The sequence below is a fragment of the Triturus cristatus genome, chromosome 3_1 (genome assembly GCF_964204655.1).
Source record: "Triturus cristatus chromosome 3_1, aTriCri1.1, whole genome shotgun sequence".
NCBI classification, from domain to species: domain Eukaryota; kingdom Metazoa; phylum Chordata; class Amphibia; order Caudata; family Salamandridae; genus Triturus; species Triturus cristatus.
This window is the reverse complement of record NC_140583.1, coordinates 750,333,196-750,346,216: the sequence shown is the minus strand read 5'-3', so window position 1 is coordinate 750,346,216 and position 13,021 is coordinate 750,333,196. Positions and strand designations below refer to the sequence as shown.

Genomic DNA, 13,021 nt, shown 5'->3' with positions numbered 1-13,021 from the left:
CTGTCTGGCTTCTGTGCAGGAGCGGCACAGGGTAAATAATAGTTTTCCCTCGAATCTGTAAGGAAGCACCGGGAAAAAAAGTCCTCTAGGCGGACGAATTCTACATCTGATTAGACCGAAATACATTTGAGGGGCTCCAAAATCTTTATAAAGGATCTTAGGATGTCCCACAGGGTAGACTTTTGTCTTGTTAACAAAGGGGTATAAGCTGGTAAAATCATAGTAAAAAATCTTTTCATCACCAGAGGCCTTTCGATAAAGAGTAACGGCGTTGGTTCGTCCTCCGTAGAGAGAATCACGCGGTTTCAAGGGCTCGGGTAAGTCACGATCCTTGATAAAAGTCTGCAGATCTAGATTACATGTTAACTGCTCACGCCACGCGTGTTCCCAAATACTTCTGACGTTGAAGCCGCGTCTTTTTAAAAACTCCTGTTTAATAGTTGTGCGGTTAAGCAACTGACCATATGTACAACCGGTCATCTTGTTAAAATCGTTTCCGGCGTAACAAATTGGACAGCCGTGAAAAAAGCAACCATTAAATTCAAAGGCAGTAGGGACCCCGTCAATATTGGCATAACCATCTAAAAAATAGGACCCAATTTTAAGCTCCCCGCCCCTCAAAGCGTGACGGATGGTGATTTTTTCACTGTATTCCAAATACATCAACCATTGAATAGCGGGTGTTGAGAATCTCTTTTGCTGTCTGTGATAATTATCACGAGGTAGCAACGCTAATGTGTAAGGTTTTAAAAAACAAAATCTGAACATCGCCAAGCAGACTGAAGCTAAAGTGATGTACTGAAAGGGGTCGATGAAGTCAACATAGGCATACTCATTGGCCTGACCCGGGTTCACCAAGATTTGCTTGCTAGACATGGCAATGACGCCTTCTCTAAAGCGGATACACGCCTCTCTTAAAATGTTCACATCTTGTTGGCAGTAATGAGACAGCTCCTTCTGGAAATCAAACTCCCGATCTTTGTTCGATTCATACCAGGACACAAATTCTGTTTTCTCAGAGGGTGACATATAGTTTACACCGTAAAATTCTGCTGAGGGCATAGCACCAACGTATTTTTGGTTCTGCAAAGTGTTAAAGTAATGCGGGAAATACCCTTTAGACTCTTGGAAACCCATTGCCTGTGGAAGTTTACTGAGTTTCATGGGCAAAAAGTTTATAGAGTCTATAAACCTGATATTGAGTACTTTGGTTGTAACGCACATGAGCTTTCCTCCCTGAGTGATCAGTGACATTGCCACCTTTTCAAGCACTAGAGCTTTCACTACAAAATAACAGTCATATCCTTTAGAGAAATGTGCGAGAAAACTATAGTTTTGAAATCGGGGTGTAATGAATGTGTTGATAAAATCATTGACGCATGTAGGACCTGAAAACTCCCAAGTAGGCTCACCATTAATATGTCTGGCAAAAATATAATTTGGCTCGTGAATGATATTTTCCTGACGGCACTCCATATCGTAGAATATATAATCATTTGTTTTGGTCGGCGGTTTGAGTCTGCTCATAAAGCAGAGATGTGAATCAAATGAAAACACCCGGGCTTTACAGACACCGCATTCAAGGCCTTCGCATTCATGACTTTCGGGGCCGTAGAGACCGCACGAATCACACAACTTTTTGCTGAGACAGCTCACCTCCCCCGCCACGGCTAAAGCACGATGACGCTCTAAACACTCCGAAGAACGACAAAACAGTCGACACCGCGGACACCTTTGGAGATCGTTGGCAATGTCATGGCAATCGTTCGTAACGCACGCTTTGCAGAAGTCTGCGCACGAGTGATTGTATTTGTGGGTATAGGCCGAATGGCAATATTCGCAGTAATACCTAGCGCCGAGGAATTTTTTTATATCTTTCACACCGTAAAAATGGCTTTCATGTAAAAGAACAAACAGAATTTTAGATTTGTTGGCGGTACCGCTGGTGAAATAACGCCAGCCGCCTTCGTGATATAATACTTTAATCGTCACACCCAAGTAATTTTCAAATGCTTCTATGTCTTGCAAAGAGACATCCGTATCTGGGGGGATGTTTAGGGCATCGTGCATTAACTGTGCCTGCTCTGTCAACGTTCTATCCGTAGATTGACCGTGAGCCAATAACCCTGCCAAACACCCCGCCAGGCACAAATTTCCAGCTGTGTTGTTCAAATCAATCAACCATCGACGTTTCTTTTGAATGATCTTAGTAAACAATACAGAATTTAGAGCCCGTCTGGCACCGCCGCCCCTACTTTTTATCACAGTCACAACAAGTGTTAAACTTTGTGACCCCAGAATCTCTGCATTGCTATTCATCATGTCAACAATTTTGTTTAAGAAATCTGAGGCATCTAGGTCGTGATGCGGTAGCCTGCGAGTGTAAAAAGAGTTAGCCAGACCACCGCCGCTCAGGCGAATTTGTACATAATCGTTGGGGCCTATGTCTGGGGCCATTTGGTCCAGCAGCAGTTGGATAGAGTTAATAACCGCTTCTAGGGCCAGTCTAATAGAATCTATGAGATGAAGATTGACAAAACGAAATTCTTCATAAAATTCTATAGCTCTAAATTTTTTGATAACTCTTTGATATTGTCGCACGCTTTCTAAAAACACCGGCGCAGGGTTGTTACTGATGCTAGAATTATCGCAAGCGACAGCTGTTCTCTGAGGTGTTTGCTCTAACTGCGTGGGGCTCGGTGGTAAATACCCATTGTTGCTTTGAATATTACGGCGTATATTTCTCAAATGGTTTTTGGCTCTTTTTAGGTTTTTGGCTAACCGATTTCTGACTACTTTAGCGGCTAACCATTTCTCTTTACGTTTGGCGACTGTAGTTTCAGACCTTCTCGGCGACCTATGCTCTTTGGGGGTCATTATCAGTTTCCCGAGTCGAGACTCAAGGAATCAAGGTTGGCTTGGGCATCTGCTAAAATAGATGCGAGCGAAGTCTGAGTATTTTGGATCACGTCCTCTACTGCTAGTTTGACATCTGTTATGCCGCCGATATGTCCGGAAGCTTCCTGTACACGTAGAACATTAAAAACGGATGAACTGACGGGTGCAGAGTTCAAGCCTAATCCTTCTAGGGTATTTATTAGGGGAAAAATTGCGTAAATTGCCTGAAGTACAGCCGCGTCGCTGGGAAGTGAAGCTTTAACAGCAGCAGCAGCAGCCCCACTGCGGGGGTCAAGTGGTGTCTTTATCTCAACGTTAAGTGATTTTTTGACACTTAGGACATCATCTATGGCGCGCGAGGAGACAGAGGACTCGAGCTGATTTTGAGCAGTTACTAAAGCAGCTGAAAGTGATTTCTCTAAATTTTGCTGTATACGTACGATGCCAGCTTTGATGCGTTCAATGGCTTGTATCTGAGCTACTGTATCACGATTACTTAAAGCAAAAATAATAGCTTCGCAGATAGATGCTGTGTTAAGAGTGCTTCCCCTAAGGTTTGTTATTAAAGGTAAAATATCGTGGCATGCTGATGTTACTGCGGTAATGTTTAGGGGTGGTGTGGGGTTATGTCTAGGAGCTTGTAGCGCCGCTGCGGACGCCCCGTTTGCTGCAGCACTGTGGGCAATTTCAGTCTTTAAATTATGGTGAATAGCACCTGGTGCGAACCTTACTGGGGGACTGGTGATGGCGGGTCCTCCTCCTATTGTAACATCTGTGTGACACCCCCCTTGTGAGCGTGGGTTCTTGGAGCATTCGCTGTGTACAGCTGGCCCTGCTTTTGATCTGTTTTGTTGAACGGGTACATTCGCGTTTTCCCCCCAACAGTCATCATCGTCAAGCAGCGAAATTATTTCTTGTTCATCGGGGGGAATAATGGCGTTTGCTGGTTGCGCATGCAAGTTCTTTGATGGTTGAGAGTGAGACTTGGGGGTAGGAGTAGGTGGGGGGTGCACTAATACCGGAGTATCGCTGCAAGGGTGCGTTGTGACACCTAGAATCTGTTCTGAATTTCGGCTGGGGAGAACGCAACCAGGGGTAGGCGTGTTTGAATTCGAAACCTGGAAGGTCTGTAGAGTAGCAGAATTGTTATCATTAGCATTCGCTTTCCTATTGCGCTTTTGATCACCCTTTTCTTTACAGCCAGAGTGTCTCTTTCTCAAACCGCCACCATTTACAGACACCGGTGGAAACTCATGCAATGCAGGCCCCCCAACAGTACTCCCCCCAAAACCACCCTGCAATGTTTGTGGTGGCCCTCACCGCCTCGCTTCTTTACGCTTCTGACCTTTGCTTTTCAGATCGTCAGGCGGCAACCTTGAACTCCTTTGTACAACCGGTTGTTGTGTATTTGATTGCTGCACGTGTTGGATGGAGATTGCATCATCAGTTTTATCTAAGTAAGAGCAAAAAACACAATTTTAATTCAAGCAATGAACAGTCGGAAGAGTCCTCAATAGTCATCAGTGCTACAACTAGACTGAGAGTGGCAGCGCAAGCACGCACACACACACACACACACACACACACACACACACACACAAGCACACACAAGCACACACACACACACACACACACACACACACAAGCACACACACACACACACACACACACACACACACACACACACACACGCACAAGCACGCGCACATCAGCATGGTCTATGGTAGAACATACTACCAGTAGAAAAGAGAATTAATTCTTACCAGCATGCGCGCTGAAGCCGCAAATTTGACTGGCTGCGATAGGATTAGGGCCTTCAAGCGCAGTGTCGAATAAAAGTGCGTCTGCCGCCTCGGCCACTTCCTGCGAAGACAAAAATGCAAACAGCTGTAACACATTTCCTATATTGGTTTAAATTAAATTACTTGAAAGCACCGCTATACGTATTTACAAGCTCATGCAAACAAAAGTACACACACACACACACACACACACACACACACGACCGCAGAAATAGACCCAGACCTTAGTTGTCAAATTAGCTGCTTTTCAAGCCGCAGCTCAACCCCGGCTCGCTGGCCCCAGGCTATATAGTGACATTATTTAAGACCTCGAGCGTTATTAAATCATGATCTGTAAAGCAAGGAGGCGGACTAGTCCTTGACTTAAAAACACGGATCAATGAGCAGATAGTCTTTGAGGTAAGAGCATGTGCAAAATCTAAACACACCGAGAGTCATGTCATATTTCCTATTGCTTAAAATGCCAGCTGCTGTAACAGTACTAAAAGTCTTTTGACGACGACGTGAAAAACTGAATTAGAACCACATGCTAGAGCATTTCAGACGGGGTCCGGCAAAACAAAAAAAAAAAAAAACGCAAACACACACACACACACACACACACTTTTTGTTTTTTTATGCATCTTTCACGGTTCCTGACTAGCAGTTACAGTTAATTCAAAACACCCCGAGTTTCACCTAATTTTATCTATTGCTTAAAACCTTTTGACAGAGGAGCGAAAGACTTAATTAGAACCACATGTTAGAACATTGCCCGGGACTTCGGTCTAATTCGTCTTAGTGTGACAGTCTGAGCCGGAAAAAAAGCTTACATCCCTGATAAAAAAGCATTTAACCTTTGAGAGATGACGCTAATAGAAGCGCAACTTCAAAAAGAGCTAGAGGATTATATAAAAAACATAAAACAATCTTCTTACCAACAATTCTTGGTCCTCAGACATGTTCATAAATGGAAACGGTGCTCAGTCATCAGGTGGTGAAATCTTTCAGGGGCTTCAGCTTTTCAAGCGCCCGATGTGGTGGGAGAATGAAGGTGTCACCAGCGCCGTTGGTTGGAGCGTCGTAGCTTTCCTGAGAGCTCCAGCCTGAATGTTCTTGCAGACCTCACGTTTTTATACCCAAAACCCGACAGTTTCCCGCCACAACTCACAATACCACGTATGTCTTCGTGTGTCGAGAATTAAACGGTATAATCCACTAAGCATTTCAGGTTGAATATAAACAGCTGTGCATTAACGTGGCAGCAAGGTGCTGAAAAAAGTCAGACCGCCACGTAAAGTTAGGCCCCCCTTATTTTATCCATATTTTTTGCAAACCTCGACAGCACACTAGGCACCATATGCGGACAATAGCCTGTCTAAGCATTTCAGGATGAATATAAACAGCGGTGCATTAACGTGGCAGCTAGGTGCTGAAAAAAGTCAGACCGACACGTAAAGTTAGGCCCCCCTTTTTTTATTCATATTTTTTGCAAACCTCGACAGCACACCAGGCACCATATGCGGACAATAGCCTGTCTAAGCATTTCAGGATGAATATAAACCACGGTGCATTAACGTGGCATCTAGGTGCTGAAAAAAGTCAGACCGACACGTAAAGTTAAGGGCTTTTTTCATGCAATTTATTTAGATACATTTTATATCACAGAGTAAAAATGTTCGGTACAAATATGATTTTAAAAGTCCAATGAGAGCGTAAAATAGACCTTGTGGATGTCTGCTAGTTATCATAAACACTGTAAACATGTATATTATCAGTGAATGAAATACAATTTTGCATCGGTCTGTTATTTACACGGCCTCTTTTCAATCTGCGTAATTGCCTCAACACAAACCTTGTTACTAGAGCATCATTTGCCTTCAAATCAGCTGAATACATTTTTAAAATGCTTTCAAAGTCTACACCACGGCATCTATGAAATAAATAAAACAAACAATGTGCCCCGCAGGTAAATGATACATCATCCTGAATCTGGTTTTCATGAAATGTTATTAGGCCTGAAGTGTTTCTTTTTAAAAATTGCCATATGGTATTGGGGTACAGATAACTGTTTGGTGGCACGCCATAGGAGTCAAAAAACTCAGAGTCCTTTTCTGTTAGAAATATTGCTAACCAGTGTCGACCCCTTTGATCTTTACCGTCTGTATTGACTATTAAATGAAGCGGTCGCTGGCGATTACCCAGATACATTGGTAGAGTGTCAGCTGCGAATACACCTAAAAATGAATGTTTTGCCGTCTCGTCTTTGGCGAGAAAACGTTCCAGTTGCCACGTATTCATCACATATAGTCGATTAGCACCTCTCGCCTATGGTTAATCTGTATAACATTCTGAAAGACAGCGTAAATCAGAAGGTTTATAGTAGACGGTAGAGCGGCGCTAAAACGGAGCTCCAGACGTACATTGCCTGATTTTTGTATCGAAAAATGGCCGCCACCCACGTCGTTGTCAGGGCATAGATCGAAAGCCAGCATAGAATAGCCTTTCGAATACTCTACACGATCCACAAAGAAGGGTCGGTCTGATGCGTACTTCCCAGCAACTTGCAGCACACCCAAATATTCTCTAGCCACACCCCCAGTTCCAAATGACGGCGTGTATGGTTTTGCCGGTATAGCTTGGCCGTCTACGGAGAGGCTGCTGTGAGATATATTATAATGCTTGAAATTAAAGGGGTTTCTGCCATATTCACCGCTAAATGCTGCGTTATCGACCAGCGCTACTATTACAGTTCTTGGCAAAAATCCGAAAAAAATATTCTCAGTATTCGATAGTAGCGCCCTGGCTGGGATGCTGAACACTTTGAGCTCCACTCTTTCGATGGGGTACTTGGCATTACTGGTTAACAGAGTCTCGGCGTGAGCTAAACGCACCACCGGGCTCACTTTGACACGTTTCACAAATAGTGACGCCGCTAAGATATGCACTTTGTAATTTTCTGCGTCGCCGCTCATTAAGCAAAAAGTGTCTTTATTTCGAATCAGTTTAATCTTCACATCTAGACCGTTAAGCATTAATTTGTCTTGGAAAAATAAATCGCAGTGTAATTGCCCAATCAGTTCCACTTTACGACTTCGGGCTGTAAAGCTAGCTCTGCTCTTAAATCCCGCGTTAGCACCGTTTAAAGTCGTGTCCTCGTGCTCTCCAGCGGTGTCTCTGTAGAAGAGACCTGCAGAAAGTTGGCGTTTTAAAGTGGGGTCCCCATAATTAAGTACCGTTTCGAGATAAGCCCTGTATGGATACGTGTTGTTTGACTGGCTGATGAGCCGGTCGCCGAGGCTCACATCCAGTTGGTTAAAAAGTGAGGCTATGGGGTATGGAGAAAACGCCACTCGGGCTGCGGCGTCCAAATCGGATCCGTCTGCGTTAGTAATTTTGCACGACAGATAAATCAGGGTAGCTGAAAGGTCCAGGTAGTCATCCGACCGAGCTATGAAGAACTCTAAGGGGGCTGTGTCTGACAGGGCTGAAAGTGGCGGTACTTCGACATATAGAGAACTTTCAATGCTGGTTTGCGTTGGTGGTACTTGGAATAGGTCCAACTCTGACTTTGTGCATTCCTGGGAACCGCAAGGGACGGAGGCCATGGTCCGATTTAAAATATGTTGCCCTTAGAGACTCGTTTTTTTCCGTGTCTTCTCCGGGTCTTAAGCGAACTCTTTTGAGCCGGTCGCCGGCGCTTCACAACGCTTTGAAGGAACGCGGGCGGCCCCCTTAGTGATACACCCCTTTTTCTCTTCCTTCCTCTTTCGAGATAGATTAAACCTGAGCCTTCTTGACCCGTTTTGGTAAACTTTTTCATCACCGCCCCCGAAACGTGCCCTGCGACGTCTCGGGCAATATTTGCTGCAGCGGTTTTCACGTGCGGTTTTACCAACTGGAACCCTCTTCTTAAAAGCGGTACTGCTTTTCTGAAAAGGCTTCTGAATATACCGCCAACACCCGCCCCGTACATAATAGGTGCCCCGTGGAACCCCGGGAGGCCTGAGCCGGCTTGTGCTCTATAGTAATCCCTATAGAGCGACGCGTCGCCGTAATTTTCAGGTAAAATCATAATTCTAGTACACTTCACCACGTCGCGGCCTGAAATGAAGCTTCGCTATGACTTTACCCACTTTAAATCTTATATTAGTGTTCAAATCGTCCTTCAGTTCCAAAGTTATTGTGTGAAAATGTTTTTTGCTGATCGGTACATAATCTCTTTTGGTGTAAATGATGTTTATCATGCTATTATTCTTGCCTGTGATTTCCACGCACCGGAGGAGAGGCACGTAGCTATCCCCCACTCTCTGATGCTCTATCACGTCGCAGTATACAAACATCATATAAAATCCGCCGTGTACATCCGTGTAGGCTTTCCCCGCTGATGAAGAGTGGTGAACGTTAGGCGTCAGCCCCAACACTCTCCCCAGTTTTTCACGCACCAAAATACCATAGTCTTGAGCATTCCTCAACTGCACTTTTCGAAGTCGTGGTTCATACGTTAATCTAAGGTCAACAAGTTCCGATATGTTACCAATGGATTTATTCATTACTTCTACAATGTCTCGTATGTTGTCATAGTGCCCCGGCGGGAAAGAAAGTTCGTGGGCGCTTTCCTTCTTGCGTACCACCGTAAATCTAACATCCTCTGTTTCAAAAGTGTCCCACGTGTGCGGGTACTGAATTTCTGTTAGGGCCACCTCCCAATCTCCTTGTAGATGAATAGGTTTTGCTAGTTTCACCGTAAAATTTGAAATTTTGTTATTAGGGAAAGTGTCCAAAGACGCGTTACTCGGGAGCGTCAGATAAAAAGGTCCGACCTCCATGGCGCTTCCGCGGTACCTAAATGCCTATATCCGCTGTTGTAGACTTTGTATATCCTTTAATTCACTCTCAGAGACCCAACTATTAAATTTATCAGGCCATCCCCGCCATTTAACTAGGCACTGTCTTTGTGCCCCGTGCCCCTTCTTTGCCAAAACGTTCTCAATACGGTACACACGATCTTGATCCTGTTTTATTTTTTGCAGCTCTTCTTTGTAAAAACACCCTTCGACCTCCTCCCCAGCATAGTCTTTTAAGTTAAAAACTGTAACGCCTGAATGCTTGGAAATCTTGTCTATCACAAAGATCTCATCTGTAAAAGTCTGCTCATACCCCTTTTGAAATACCCCCTTGCATCTAGATACCCTAACATGATCACCTTTTTTGAGAGTGTTTTTTGAAACAGGGTTGTTGGTGAACACGGACCCGTACACAGTTCTCCAAATTTTCAACTCATTTTGCGGGGATACTTCTACAGGGGACGTCTTAATGGTTCTATGATAGCTATGATTGTAACTTTCAATAAAATCTTGTAAACGATCTATATAACGAAATGTGTTGTACGCTGTAAAATACCGCCAAATTCGTGCCTTGAGAGTTCTGTTGAATCTTTCTACAATCGCCGCCTTCACTTCGTTGTTTGTAACAAAATGTTTTACACCATACTTGTTCAGCAGAGCTTTTAGCGTCTTGTTTTCAAACTCTTTTCCTCTATCTGTTTGTAACTTTTTAGGAATTCTCCCGCTGCTGAAAATGTAATCAAAGGCTTTTGTGACCGAGCTCCCCGATTTTTCCTTCAGGCCAACGGCGAATGCATACTTTGACAGTACGTCTATCACCGTTAATATAAATTTTACACCATCATTAACCGCGGCATGTTCACGGACGTCTAGAAGGTCCGCTTGCCATTGATGATTTAAGCCGCTGACTATCACACGCCGTCTTTGAAAGCGCTTTCTCGACCCCTTATGTAGCGTGTAGGCATCTTCGCCCGATAACCAGTCGCGTACCTGTGTTCTTTTAACACCGTCGTTGTGGATTTTGCTCTCCTTGTACAAGGCTTCTACACCGCCAAAACTACCAACTTTCGAGGGGTTGTAATAAACTCTTTTGAAAAGCTTCTGCATCGTAGCGCTTCTTGAACTAAAATACCGCAACCCCTACTCCCGCCCCCCTATTCTATTAATTCACTTTTGTTTTATTATTTTTCTTTATCAAATAATCAGAACTAGAAGCCGGTTTATTTTACAATAGTAGATTATTTAATAACACACGAATTAAACAGTGTATGATTTAAACTGGTAATATAGGAATGTACAGCGCTATAAACGATAATAACGATAAAAACATAGATATTTAACACAATGCTCTCAAAAACTCGTGACGTAGAATCAATATTTGGATTTTGCTAGCTATGAACGGTACCAGTCTTCTTACATCCTCCCCACGCCCCTTCAAGAAGGCTCGACAAAACAAATCAGATATTGTATTCATGAAATTGAAAAACTGTTTCTTATTCAGAGTAGTTCCTAGGGTGCAAAATGTCCGCCTGATATAATTGTCGATGCAATCTTCGAGCACGTCGTCAGCGCCCAAGAAGATTTTGCTCTTTTCAACGTCGTAAAAGCCTCTAGGTTTCTGACCCAGTTCTTTTTCAAGCTCTTCGATGATTTCACATCGCTTGTTACGACATAGCGCGGTCGGGCGAAACACTGGTTTGGGGTACGCCATCTTTGCTCTGATCAGAAAATAAAAAGCGTCTTCCAGGCATCTAACGCTCGGTCGCACGCCGATCTCAACCATGTGTCGAAACACACTTTCCTGCAACGGAAAAACACACATACATAATAGTAGCAATCGCGAAGATCATCATGTTTTCATTTACTCTACATTAAGAAATGTCATGTTCCTCGGTTTTAAACTCCTGTAAAGATACTTGATCTTAAAATATCTACGGTAATTCTTCCTTCTCAAATGCTGTTTCATTATCAAGCGTATGTCTTCATCACCCGCTTCATACATACTTTTCACATGCTCTGATGGGGACTGTACTCTCTTAATATACTTTAAAACATTCGCAATCATCTTACTACAATCTTCGGGTACTGACATTTCTTTCAAGCCATAGACCGCCCCCAACGTCGCCATAATCTTATAGGGGTCCAGCTTGTAACATAGTTTCCGTATCAAACTGTCTTCATATTCATCACCCGTCGTGAGACAGTCGTGATGCAACTGACTCGGGTCGTCAATTTTACAACCTTCGCATTCGTCGTACCACCCCGCCTTTAAGCACAATTTTATGATCGCGGCTATCGCTGTCAAAAGTCCGCGATATCGATCCGTGCTCCAACTTTCACCACGACAAAATTGTACAATTGCGTCTAAGCGCTTACAGCTGCAGTTTTTATGCGTTACGGCAAGTTTTTTCTGTCTTGAGCAGCAGAGACATGAAAAACGTAGCGATGGCTGTGTGACTTCCATAGTCGTGCTAGCGGTTTTGTCGCCTGGGGCTCCTCCTCCTCTCTTTTGCTGATAAAAAGAAAAAAGGGGTTTTTCGACCTCAGCCTTCCTCACAACTACACGCCTCATCATCACACTCTTAAACACCCCAGAGGATTTGCCGAAAAATTGCGGTTCGTACTTACTTTTCGTTTTCCAACTTCGCACTTTTCTGTTTCGTTTACAGATTCTTCTCCGGAATCCATCTCTGTACAGTCGCTGGAGTCCTCGGGTTCAGGCTCTTGCAGGTCAATACCCTCGTCATCTTCACTTGGTTCCGCTCTTCCACCGCCGTCTGTAGCATCGGAGGTATTGCTCGCCATTTTAGCAACGCCACCAACCGCCTCTTCGCAGGCTCCGGTCTCGGGCTTTATATTCGGCATAGCCGATGCCTCGACGTCTGTCTCGGGCTTTTTATTCAGCATCGCCGACGACATCTCCGACGTAGTACCCGCAGGCGTTGTTGGCGCGCAATTTTCCTTATCACTATCGTCGAGTTCTGCAGCGTCGTCTGCAGCATTTGCCGCTTCCTTCAGCATCGCTGTTATAGTTTCTCCAAGGGGTCCCGCTTCCACGCTAGAGCAAGACATTCTCAAAGTTGTCTTAAAGCTCGAGCTTTTCTTTGTCGGCAAAAAGCGGGGGTTTCTTAACACACGGTCCTCGGAATGCTGGCTTATATCCTCTGTGAACATACTAGACACGCCCCGCGGTATGTTTGTAGACTCGTATTTCACACTACCCCCACTTCTTAGCAACCCTCCTGCATGCGTGGTCGATTCATACGTTTTTGATTTCATCGCAGTATCATTTTATAAGCCTTGATTCACAATTCCTAACTTATCGTTTTATACGCTTTATGATTTCATCGCCGTATCATTTTATAAGCCTTGATTCACAAATCCTAACTTATCGTTTTATACGCTTTTTTTTTATTTATTTTTTTTATTTCATCGGCGTATCATTTTATAAGCCATGATTCACAAAATAACGACCTATAAAACAATAAAATGCTA

The 13,021-nt window shown here is 44.0% G+C and overlaps 1 protein-coding gene across 2 annotated transcripts; it reads right to left on the bottom strand.

The window, feature by feature from the left end:
• Positions 1–10,745: 10,745 nt before the first annotated feature.
• Positions 10,746–12,805, bottom strand: LOC146860914 (uncharacterized). 2 transcript variants are annotated; one of them, XM_085644906.1, is made up of 2 exons: positions 12,155–12,805; positions 10,746–12,038 (listed from the first exon to the last, which is right to left on the bottom strand). In XM_085644906.1, exons 1-2 carry the CDS (start codon positions 12,803–12,805, stop codon positions 11,388–11,390), a joined length of 1,302 nt encoding a protein of 433 aa, XP_085501032.1. In that variant the 3' UTR covers positions 10,746–11,387. The 2 variants fall into 2 exon arrangements, with proteins under 2 accessions (XP_085501032.1, XP_085501033.1); XM_085644907.1 differs by having other exon boundaries at positions 10,746–11,327.
• Between the last annotated feature and the right edge of the window lie 216 nt (positions 12,806–13,021).

Bases quoted from the DNA above. Each gene is read 5' to 3' on its own strand.
- LOC146860914 (XM_085644906.1), bottom strand. From the start codon at position 12,805: ATGAAATCAAAAACGTATGAATCGACCACGCATGCAGGAGGGTTGCTA. The intron at 12,039-12,154 runs GTAAGTACGAAC...TCTTTTTATCAG, and splicing joins GCGAAGTTGGAAAACGAAAA to CAAAAGAGAGGAGGAGGAGC.